This window comes from Rhipicephalus sanguineus, chromosome 7 (genome assembly GCF_013339695.2).
Source record: "Rhipicephalus sanguineus isolate Rsan-2018 chromosome 7, BIME_Rsan_1.4, whole genome shotgun sequence".
NCBI classification, from domain to species: Eukaryota; Metazoa; Arthropoda; class Arachnida; order Ixodida; family Ixodidae; genus Rhipicephalus; species Rhipicephalus sanguineus.
The window spans coordinates 106,734,259-106,746,714 of record NC_051182.1 but is presented as its reverse complement, the minus strand read 5'-3'; the positions used below and the strand labels follow the sequence as shown (position 1 = coordinate 106,746,714).

General features: G+C 43.7%; 1 protein-coding gene across 1 annotated transcript; it reads left to right on the top strand.

The window, feature by feature from the left end:
* Window positions 1–864: 864 nt before the first annotated feature.
* On the top strand, window positions 865–12,224 carry LOC119399706 (crossover junction endonuclease EME1). The gene is made up of 6 exons (XM_037666537.2): window positions 865–975; window positions 3,470–3,593; window positions 4,287–4,402; window positions 6,059–6,227; window positions 9,602–9,658; window positions 10,689–12,224. The coding sequence occupies exons 1-6, from the start codon at window positions 902–904 to the stop codon at window positions 10,797–10,799; spliced, it is 651 nt and encodes a 216-aa protein (XP_037522465.2). The 5' UTR covers window positions 865–901; the 3' UTR covers window positions 10,800–12,224.
* Window positions 12,225–12,456: the final 232 nt, after the last annotated feature.

The window sequence follows — 12,456 nt, the reverse complement described above, 5'->3', positions numbered from 1 at the left end:
GTCGGCAGAACTGCCCAGCCAGAGAAATACGAACGCCGACTGGAATTGCGCCGGGCGGAGCAACCCAAAAACGATTGCGCTCCGGGAGAAAAGTGTGCGGGAAATTATCGGCCATATTGACTAGGCACAATGGCGGCGTTGCTATGGTTACGGGTCGCGGCGTGTTGTGCAGCGGTGGCGATGCGGCAGCGGCATGCGTGTTTCCGCGGCAAGCCGTTCGAAGATTGTGACGGCCCGCGTCGCCGCGTGGGTGACAGAGAGCGGCGATCGAGCAATTCGGAAGAGACGCGGAGGGGACAATTGAGCAAATCAGAGAAAGCACGGAGGGGGGAAAGGCACTGCGGAGAAGCTGCCGTTGCTGAGAGGGCCTTTTTTTGCACATCTGAATGAGAGTTTCTGAGTAGAAAACGTATCATACGACCCTAGTTTTCCGCTGTGCTGAACGTTGTTGCCGAATAATCGTATTTTCCGGGAACGTATTAACCGGAACATATTACACACAGCTGTATTGGGTTATTTTTAATTTTCGCGATTTCGAGCGTAGGAGCCGGGAAATCGTATCAAGCGGGAACGTATCAACGAGGTTCTACTTATAGTCACTCAGGCACCTGCCCGTTGTTCTCGTACGTGTTTTCTCACTCGCTCATCTACCGTTATTTGTTCCACTCACTCACTCACATTCCGTCTATGGAATATACCGAGCCATTGTTTTTATTTACTGATGTAATGAGCACTCAGTTAGTTCTTTAAACATAAAGTTTGGGACTTTTCAGTAGATTCGGCAAAGGCAAGTAATAATTTAGTCAAAGAAGGGCAACACTATTTTCCTTTCAACACGTTTCCACAATATCCTGTGTTGCAGGACTCATCAGTGAGGACGCAGACATCTCTCAGCGAGCACATGATGAGCATCAGCGAGGTCTACCCCAACAGGCAGCTCACCTATGTTGTCTACGGCCTGGAGAAGTACTTCAAGTAAGCCACTGGCTACACTTAAAGACTTGTGCACCTCAAACTTGCGCTACACAATCTCTTCACTTGTTTCATCTTATTATATTTAGTTATGAGGCATACTTGTTTCTTCTTATTAAAAAAAAATGGAATGTGCTTCACATTTCTGATTTATTTAAGAGCTTCAGCATTAATTATGCGTTAGTTGTTCTCATTGAAAGCCTTTAAAACATATCGTGTGTTAGATTCGAGGGCATGTTAGAACTGGACAGGTGCATGCAAATAAAAAAAAAAAGGAGGGGGGTTCCTTTTTCTTTACCTGCTTCCTTTTTTTGACCCACCAGACAACTTCAGACTCATTATGCAGTTGGATGTGAATATGTGTATCATTATTTGCTATATTTAACAGATCTAGTAACCCTGTGTAATTCCTGTTCAATAGTATACGACTTTATGTATATGAAACTCCTATTTGCCTCCATATTTCATATATTGAACATTGGGCCCCTGCAAGTGCATGTTTAACTGGTACGCAATCGCCTGCATCACAGGAAATAATCCGTGATGTATTAGAGCGCGCACGTAGACGAAGGACGAACAGAGAGCAACAGAGGACAACCACTAAATTCTCTCTGTAAACGCGTGCTGTCGGACATCATACACGCATTCAAACCAGTGCATTGCATCTAGTGGGCAGTGCAAGCCATGGAGTATGAAATGAGCAAGGCGCTTGTCTCACGATATGGATGCCTCGTGCCGCTGGAATAATATTCGTGCTCCATACAATGTGTAAATTGTCCTTAGTGTGCTTCGCTGCGATACAGTCATGTAGTAGGGTGAAGAGCACTAATGGAAGTAACCGCTGTGCACTGAAGCACACTGTTTGCGGCCATTTGTTGCTGAAAAGGCAAAAGGACTGCCACGCTGATTCAAGAACATGATAGGCCTCCTGGTTTGACATTTACTTTTTATTTCGTACAATACTGCGGAATGTAGTCCAAGCAGGACAGTGTGCACAAAAAATATCAAAAGGCATGCAAAACGATTGCAAATTTACCATGTGACAAGGATGAAGTTTGTGGTAACGAATTCCATTCTGTGACTGTCTGCTTGGAGAATGAATATTTATGCACATTAGTTCTCGCAAATACAGGCTTGTTGTGGTGACTGTGTTTGATCGTGTGTTCCGCAAGAAGGCATTGACGAAAAATTATCATTAAACTTCTATGCCTTATTCCCCCTTTTCATGATCTCGAGAGAATGTCCAATTTGTGTGAAGTTTATGAATAAGCTTCAGGTAGACATGTTTTGCATTTTGAATTGCTCATGTATCGACTATTTCATAGTTCCCTTCAAGTTTAGTGTAGGTGGATGGGCCTTCGCCCGTATTCATTACATTCAAATTTGATAGCTGTTTTTCGTTGTGCACTGCGAGAGGCTACTCCCACTAAATCAGTTTGAACATGGAGGAATCTAAAGTCTCCTGATTATTTCTTGCTTTCGCTTCTTTCTTTCCCTTCAGCACAGATGTGATTACGTAAGCATGACGTATAGTTTTGACATTTTTTTTGATGTTGCTACATGTACAGTACTTACGGACTCAAACGCGACGTCAAGATTTTTAGTATAACAACTTTTATGTGCAATTGCTCGAAATAACCACGTCATGTCGCGACGAATCTGGTCTCCAGAGATAATGTTGGCTCTGATCTAAGCATTCGAGTCGAAATTACGCCGATATCACCCAAACTGAAGACGGCATTACTTAGCCCTAAATTGTCCTATTTCAGTCCGTGGGTATTGTACTTGCATATGCTCTGCTTCCTGTGCTGATCTTATCAGTTGTGAGTATGCCTCCATTTGTCTCTTACTGTCCTTAGCTTGCTCTGTGTTTCGGTGCATCGGTATTGTGAAGGTTTTACCACCTGAACACGAGGTTGCAGGTTTAATCCCTGGACACAACAGTCACCTTTCAAAGCGAGCAGACTCCAAGGAAATGCCTGTATGCTTGACTTAGGGGCACGATAAAGAACCACGAGCAGCCAAAATTTGTCTTGTGCTCTTTGCTGCGGTGTCTCTCAGCTTCAGCGCTGGTTGTGCCATTATACACCACAAATGAGCTGAAGTTTTATCGACTAGCTTTACTTTTCACCCATTGATCTCACTGTGGCTTAAGTGCACTACCACTGAGCACAAGGTTAAGGATTCGTGTCGCAGCTCTGGCACCCACATTCTGATTGGAGCCGAATGTACCTTTACAAGTGTTCTTTTTGCACAGAGTTTTACATTCTGGGTTACTATACCAACCCCCAATACTAATAAATTAATTTATAATTGTCAGCTGACTATAAGGACTTCTATTGCAGCTATGTAGGAGGGGGCTTTTCTTTCTCACTGACTTAGTTCTATTTCACAATCCCTAGGACGAAATGGATGCTACGATTTTGGGACCCATTAAACCACTCCTCGATTAAATTTCTTGTTTCAATTTTTGTCTCTGGTGTTACAATAACAACAGGCAGCAGAAGAGTCGAGCCAACGCAGAGTATCGAGCCCTGGTATTGGGCTCGCAGCCGGCAGTCCGGAGGCGCAAGCCGGGTGTCTACGACGGAGTGCCCCTCTCCCGCAAAGACATCCAGGAGGTGAGGCAGCGGCACTGTGCTGCGAAGATCAGCGAAGATCTGCTTCTGTCACTTCAAGTGGTGGTGGCGTGCAATACATTTTCTAGCTGGTAATGCTGTGTCGCAAATATATATGTTTATAACATATAATGAACACATAAAAACGTTAGCCTCTTTTTGGCGAAGCCTGACTGTGTGGGGCTCACACATGGCAGTTGAAAAACAAAGGAATGAACGCGGACAAATCTGCGTCCTTTTTTCTCTGCTGTCCGGGGAGGTCTGGTGGTTATGGTGCTTGATTGCTGACCTGAAGGTGACGGGATCGAATCCCAAGCCGCATTTTCATGGAGGCATTTTAAAATGCTGGAGGCCCGTGTACTTGGATATAAGTGCACGTTAAAAAAAATCTCGGTTGGTCGAAATTTCCGAAGCCTTCCACTATGGCATCCCTCATAATGATATTGTGGTATAGGGACTTGAAGATCTAACAATTATTATACTATTCTTTTGTCTCTCAGTTTTTCTGTGTACTGTATTTGTACACTGACTGCATATCATGGTGTAACAACTGTGTTGCATAGCTTTTGATCACCCTCCATCTCATTGATTTTGTTTCTCGTGGTTGTCTTTCATATATGTTTTTATGTCGAGGAAACTTGTATGTCAAGTGGCTGATTTCCAAAATTCCTTGGTTGGTTGGCCGTGGCTGTGCAGACGCTGGTGCCACTGCAACTGGACAGCGGCATCACCGTGGCAACCAAGGAGAGCACTGAGGAGCTGGCCGAGTACCTGGCCAAATTCACTCGTGCACTAGCCGAGCGGCCACACAGGTACGAAGGGGCTGCTGTAGTGTCGGGCCTATTTCTTTCTTTTAAAAGGGAACTCGTTTTTTATTTTCTGGCTTTTTTCCCTTAGTTATAATCAGGGTTATGTGAATATCACATTTTTGGTTTGAAGGAAATGGTAATGAGTATTGAATAATTTTGAAGCAAATTTGACTAGCAGCATGGTTTGAACACTAATGTAGTGAGGTTATAACTGGTAAAATACATTACATCTTAAAATATGCCATACTTAGCTCATGTAAGCCTGCATAGCATGCTTTTAAACATTAAAAAAAAGATTAATTGGGATGCAAGTCTAGTATGAACACTTAATTATGAAGTGTGGCTTTGTGGCAGTGCAGATTTTTCCTAGTTAGGTGGTTTCCTGGCATAGTAGCCCGATGCTGCAGCGAAACAATGTTTTTACATGCAGTGAAATACATAAGAACCTTTAGTTTAACATCTCTTATGTGCAATTGCTTGAGACAGCTACTTCATGTCGCTGTGCATCCGGCCGCTAAAGGTAATGTTGACTCCGATGTTAAGCATTCGTGTCGAAAGTACCTGATATGACACGGCCTGATGACGGTAGAAACAAAATCATGTGAATTACTTAGCCCCAAGTTGTTGCACTTGAATCCATGACCACTGTATGTATGTATGTTACATGCATGACACAGGCAAGATTTTCGCACGATTCCACCTGTGTGCATCTGCCTGTTGCGTGTGACGAGTGTGCTTGAACACAGATGTGCAGCGTCCGTTCCCATGAGCTCTTTCGAATTTTCTGTGTAGTTTACAAACTCCGGCTTGTTTTACAATTTTACAAATGTTGCAACAGGTTTTAGTAAAACTACATTGTGTGCATGAAAAAGTTTCACAGCTTGGTCTCTAAAGCTTCCATTTAAGTATCTCCCAATATGGAATAAACGCAAGAGGAGTGGTGCTCACTTTCATCAAGTTTCTACAGAGGAGCCTCTGAAGCACAAAAAAAAAAAATCGTGAGCAACACCAGTGTTGCTGAATAAGTCATTGTGTAAGCAACAATTTGTTGCTTGCCAATCTTCACTTTTCCTAGCTTTCAGCTACTTATACACTCGAACCTGATTATAATGAAGTTACATATTACACGAAAGTAACTTCGTTATATCCGACAATTCGTTATAAACGTAGATTCCTGACACTGTATGTATTGCAAGACTATTCCTCATTTACTTCGTTATAACCGATATTTCGTTATATCCGTGTTCTTTGTATCGAGGTTTCAGTGTACGCTGCATGTAAAGGTAAATTACTATTGGTATATCAGAGTGTATATGTGATCAGGGCAAGTTTCTAAAAAAATATGTATGCTCTTACCCTTCTCCCCTCCCTCCCCATTGGTGTTGTGTCTGCTCAATTTTTACAAATCCTTTAAGTTTTCAAGTTTGTGGGTATACATCATTGCTTTATCAAAGTGCTGCTTTTGTGAGTGCAGCCATGCTTGCTTCTTTCATTGATGCCTAGCAGAAAGGAACGCAGGGTGTTCCTAACGTGAAGCTTAGGGAGTGGTTCAATTAAACTCTTTTCATAAATCAGTTAATAAAGTCAGTTTTCATAAAGGGGGCCAAACCATGGGTGAAATGTTCATGTTCTCGCGACTCTGTGTCCCCAACTGGACAGGGAGGCCAAACAGAGCCGTCCACTGCAACACCTGGCCCCCGGCTCGCTCTCCAAGCACGACAGCCTCAGGCGCACCTGGCAGGCGCAGCTGGAGCAGTTTGCCAGCGTCAGTCGGGACGTGGCCGAGGCCATTGTCTGCCAGTACCCCGCACCCAAGCTCCTTCTACAGGTGCCGAGTTGTTCGCTCATTAACATTCACTGCACTGACCATGCCTCGGGCTGTAGGGTAGAAAACTGGATTTCTGGTTTATGTCACTTCCTTGATTCTGTCATGCCTCTCTTTGGTGATGCCCATGAGCTTGCACAGTGTTCCAAATTAGTGGGGGGGGGGGGCACAGTAGCCAGACAACTGCCCTCCTCACAATCTGGCCACCTATTGGCACCTGTTGGGAAAAAAAAAGAAAGAAAAGGCTCACTTCATTTAATTTCCAATTAAACAAGCGTCTCAACTTATATATTTTACTGTAGCTGCAGCACTATACACAGGAACTACAGCCAAGCATTTTCCTAAGCTGGTATCTAATGCAGTGCCACACACAGTCAACATTTTCAGGTGTCTTCCTTGTCATTTCAATTGTTATGTGGGCTTTGACATGCTGCTTGAAAAATAATAAAAGTCGCAGAAGTGCCATAATTAAATTAATCTCCTGAACCACCCTACCCACTGTGCACCCCTATGGTCATGCCATCAAAGGGACACTGAAACGGTTTTTTCAAAAGTTTTGTCAGCGTTTAGGCAGGAGCATCCCCAAATCATTCGCACCACAAATTAAGCGACGCACTGTGTACCAAGGCCGCTATGGAATTTATATCTATACCCTCCTCCTCACCACTGCCTTGCACCCTCAACTCACAGACACCCTGACATCGCCGGCGATCGCAGCGCTCTCATGAGCGCACTCGACGGTTTGAGCTTCGCCCAGTCATGGCCTCTGATATTGTGCGTCGACGGGTTGCGCGCAATCTCGGAGGCCCAACAAAGACGAAGCTCGCGGAGTGGTTGATATCTGCTCCGACAGGTGCCGCCACACTACCAGCAGATCTTATTTTATTCTCCTGTACGGCGACAATCTGCAAAAGCATGTGGACAAACAAAAATAATTCGAGAACGATCACCGATAAGCGTAAACTCGGGCAATGTGGTTGTGTCTTCAGGGGTGAAGTTACAGCCACACAAACGTGGATCGTGGCGTTGAACGCATAGTGAGAGCGCGACGCTCATTGCAGCGACGAGCTGAAGGGATTCCGCTCGCCAGATGCCTCACGAACATTGCACGATGTCGCAGCTTTACAAGTCACCAATTGCTAGAAATTGCTAGATATGTGGTACACAACACGGCTAGGGCAAATAATTATGTCCAAGAAAAGAAACCTCGAGATAAACACTCTCGCTCAGCTCACGTCAACACGGAGTACGACGACGCTCGCTGCCCACAGGAGGTTCAGTGACGTGTACTGGACATATCCAATCAGATCAGCCGCCTACGTGACGTCGCGCTTCCAATACGACGCGCACTGGAAGTGGGCGGTTTGAAAACTCGTTTGGCTGAGCCGCTGTGATCGGTGGTGATTCGCAGATTTAAAGCCTTGTAATAAATTACACAGTTTACGCACAGAGCCTAAATCGGTCTGTAAATGATCCTTGGGACTTGCTCTACCGGCTCAATGTGTTCGTACAAAACCATCAAAACCGTTTCAGGGTCCCTTTAAGTCTCGCTATAACAAAATGGCATGAAAGACGTGAGCATATTTACCACTGATGTTTGAGAACAAGTTAAATGCAGTGAGTTGTCTAACAAAACTGACATGATACAACTTTGATGACCAACAGATAATAAAGCCAAGGAAGGTATAGGGCACGTTACCTGTATTGTAGTAATTACGATATACTGGGTGTTTCAAGAAATGTGTCCAAAATACTCAAAAACCAGAAAAATGCGATATTCGCTCACTGCCTTCACAGTTGCTTTTTCTGTAGCGGCAGGCATCTTAAGAGAGTTAAAGACATTATTTGGAACAGTAATTAAGAAAGTTAAATTAATTAACTGTTTAATTAGGGGAGTTACATGGTTATGTCAAACTGAAGAATTAAAGTTCTTCGAGTGGAAGAACCCATCGCAGCTTTGGGATATAGAAAAAGCGTCCTGTAGTAATTATTGTGTTGTAATGAAATTCAATCAAACTCAATGGCGAAACCGAAGCACCAATGTGCGCAACAAGCAGACGACCAGAATGACATCACTGTTCAAGACTACGATTACAGAGGTGTAGTTCTTCCGCGTTCATTAACGTATGCGCACCATGCGTGCTAAAATTGCAAACGCAGCCTACATCCACACTATAAAGTTGGTTGGTGGTTGATATAACAACGTTCACTTATTCTGGGCGTCTCAGAAGAATATTGCATTTGCACTAGTCTGCGTTTCGGTTTCGCTGCTGAATTTGGTTGAACTGTATTACTTCGCAGTTATTACCAGGGGCCTTTTTTTTTTTCGTGAACTCAAAGCTGCAATGGGTTCTTCGCATAAAGGACTTCAATTCTCCCATTTGACATTACTGCCGAATTGCACTAATTAAAAAGTTAATTGATTTAACTTTCTTGATTACTGTCCCAAATGTTGTCTTCAGCCATCTTAAGATGCCTGCGGATACAAAAGGAAGTAATTGTGAAAGCATCGAACAAACATCGCATTTCCCTGATTTTTGAGGATTTTGGACACATTTATTGAAACTTTATCGGGTATTTATGTGCATTCAAACCTGGGAGTGTTAGGTAGCACCACTCTTAGCCATGACGGCGACTGTGGAACACTCTTTCTTTTGCCATCTGGCATCACGTAGCATGTCACGTAGCACGGGGTCTTTCAACAAGTGGACAGCTGACTTTTTCCCCCTATACTTTCCTTGGCTTCATTATCAGCTAGTCGTCATTAAGGCTGTATCAACGAAGAAACGAGCCCTTAAAATTCTCTTCCTTCGCTCCAAACTGACATGAATAACGTTAAGACATGGTAGGGCAACGATGTTGACTGCAAAGTGAGCAGATGCAGTCAATCTCCTTGTTAGGATTAAGCGGTAAAAGTGAAATATACAGCGGGGTACGTAACCAATAGACCAGGTAACCATCAATCCATTATAGTCTTAAAATAAAGAAGAAAGAAAACGAGAAGATGGGATGCTTGTCCCATCTTCTTGTCTTCGTATGTCCCGTCTCTTTTGTTTCCTGCTTTTATTTTAAGACCATGCACCAACTCGCCCAGCAAAGCATTCTGTTAATCTATATTATAGTTACATAGTGGGTAACAATGGAAGGGAAACGCTGTTGAGGATGGCAGAGAATAAGTGGTCAGATTAAATGACAAAACTTGCATGCAAGATGGTACGAGCTGACGCAAGGCAGATAGTATACGTGGTGATTGCTGGGAGAGGTGTTTGTCGGGCAGTGGTCGTGGCGTAGGCTGATGATAACTGTGATGATTTGAGGCAAGAATTTGTGAACGTTGCGTTGCGTCCGTGTGTGTCAGTGAATGCATGTTTTCCCAGGCCTACCAAGCGTGCAAGCAACGTGCAGAAGGAGAAACGTTACTGGCAGACATACAGGTATGACACTGCTATGAGTTGCCTCTGACTCAAGTAAATTGGTATGCACAAAATGTGTTCCAGTTACCCCAACTTACAGATGCATACATAAAAAGAGAAGCTATACTAGTAAAATTATACTCTATAGTTAATATCCTTTGCACTTGTACTATGTGAACTGTGGGCATAGCAAATGTGCGTTTTGCCAGTCTAACGTAACTTGGGCTTGTCTTTAATGTCCCTTTATGCTGTGGTCATGTATTGCTTGGGATGGCCTTTGCTGCCTTCCATTTTGGCTTGTCTTGATGGTACTTACTTGACAGACAAGCAAAGCAAAGGCTACTCGGTCTCATTTGGTATCTTGTGTGTATTTTAATGTACCACTAAAGATAAATGCCAAATCAGTCCAGGCAGATGAATTGGTCTTTGAAGACTCGATTTTCATGAATCTCGCATCAGAAGAGGAAATTAATGTCAGCTTCATTTTTTAATTACATGCTAAAGCTACAGTGCTTATATGCTAGAGTAACAGTATGGACTTCAATGTATTTTCTCGTGTTTTGGCTATGTTGGCTCGAAAGATGTAATCCATTTTTACTGATAAATAACCATGTCAGTCCTAACAAACGCATCAAAATCGGGCAAGACATGGCAAGGTGGTATAGAAACTTAAGGGGGTTTCACTACCCATATTTACTTTTTATGCATTTTCTAGTCTACCAAGCATCTTCTTGCAGCAAGAGGGGTGTTGCTGGTACAGCACATGAATAAATTACAATTATGATTGAAATTATGCCCTTATAAAGAAGTGGCACAGCCGGGAACTGTTTTTTTTGGGGGGGGGGGGCATATCCTTGACTGTGAAGTGGCAACTTGGCCATGGTACAAAAGGCAGGTGCATCGAGTGTTGTTTTATACTGGGCATCGTATGGCGCATAGAAATTTTTGGGACGGGAATGTGTCTATTGCACCATTCCCTGGCTGAGCCCCTGCTTTTAAGTCTTGCAAACAAGCTTGCCACAGTGGTTGCTGAGCTGTTCACCATCCGCAGGTGCGAAGAGGTGCGGGAGTGCTGCAATCGACGCGACGCGTTGGACCCGTCGTGTCTGGCCGCATCTACCGCTTTTTTGTGGCGACGGACCAGAATGCCTACTTTGATTGAGCAGGCCTTGTCATATGAAGTCCCCACTGGTGAAGAAGCCCGGCGCAAGACGTTCCAGCACAAATGGCTCGACTTCCGGTGCTTCAGATTGGTGGCTGTGCAATGATGAATTGCTGCGTGCCTCTGATCTTGCTGTATCGCCATGTCCGAAGTTACGCTCATCAGTTCAAAGTAAAGCCCGGGTTTCATGCCAGCTTAGTGGTAGCAATGGCTGACTACATGTTCTACAGATGGCAGGAGGGCTTGCCCAATGCATGTTACTGATTCATCCAAGAAGTTTCCATCACGGCAAGTGTCATGCAGTGAGTGATCAGAGGCCGACGGCGGGGGAGCCTTGCAATAGCATTTTCTGGTTGATGGACCATAACCATATGCTCATAGCCATAGCATATGGTGATCCATAGCCTTCTCTGCACAGCTCGGAATTGATGCGGTGGATTTCTGGTCGGAACGCTCGAGACAAGGACCCCATTTGTTGCTGCTTGCTGGAGCAATAGAAAAATCTGGATTGCACTGTGCTCACATGTAAATATGTATGCGTTTTTGTTACTTGTTGACCAATAGCACCCGGTTTGCTCTTTTATTGGTGTATATAGTGAGTTAAACTTAATACATCGGGTGTTTTTAAAAGGTGAATGTTATCTGTGGTAGAGGCTTGTTGTGAGAATATGAACTGGTCAAGGTGCTTCAAATGTTAGAATTAGTGGGATCAGTGTGAGTCAGCGGTGCCATTATAATAAGATGTTTCCTTATAGCTTTTTATGATGATATATGTGCATGGCAGCCAAAGACCACGATTTTTCAGGCTGTCTTAGTTCATCATGGATTGGTTGCCTTGTTCAAGTTTCAAAAAGTCTACTGCGCTCTTCAGTAGTCTCACTTGCCTTGCCGCTTTCCCCTCGTTCTACATGTCAGTGTATATTGCTTGCATGCAGAAGCATTTTTTCTTCCAAGTGGCGCTGAAAATGTAAATGATGCTGTAAATAGTTAACTAGTGAGGTGTGGAACTATGTGCGTGTTTTTCACAGTGTGGCACACTTTCTTTTTCCTCAGGGAAAATGAGTGAGGTAATTACATGTTATGTAAATTAAGCTGGGAAGTTCCACCTTTTTGGAACCACTCAGGAAGGCATCGATTTAAGCCTAGTCTGGAGATGGTACTTTTAATTTTGACCAATTGAAATTTTAGATTGAAATTTTTACGATCTAGACTTTATTGTAGAGTGGTGTCCTTATTTTATACTTTTTATACTCTTTTATACTTCTTATAATTGTGGGATTTATGTTTTTATGTACACTAGTGACAATTTCAATGCCGTAATTGACAGTTAAAATTGATGAGTGAACTTGTCTTGTAACATAGCTCAAATTTTTTTCTATTTATTGTGCAGGTATTGACTTGTTTTTTGTTTTGGGTGTAAATAAAGTTTATTATATTCATAACTTTGTTGCAAAGACGTATGTTGTATCGCCACCGGAAGCACCGTTCAATGAAAGAAAGGAGGGCGGCTGGGCGCCCGAGCGCACCGCAGCACGCGACGCGTACCAGCAAGCCTTAGCCGTTCTGGACGCATACTTCGCGCCGCCTGAAGAGGCTGACTGCGTGCGCGCCTAATTCCACCGGAGGGTTCAACAACCCCAGTAAGACCACGCAAGCA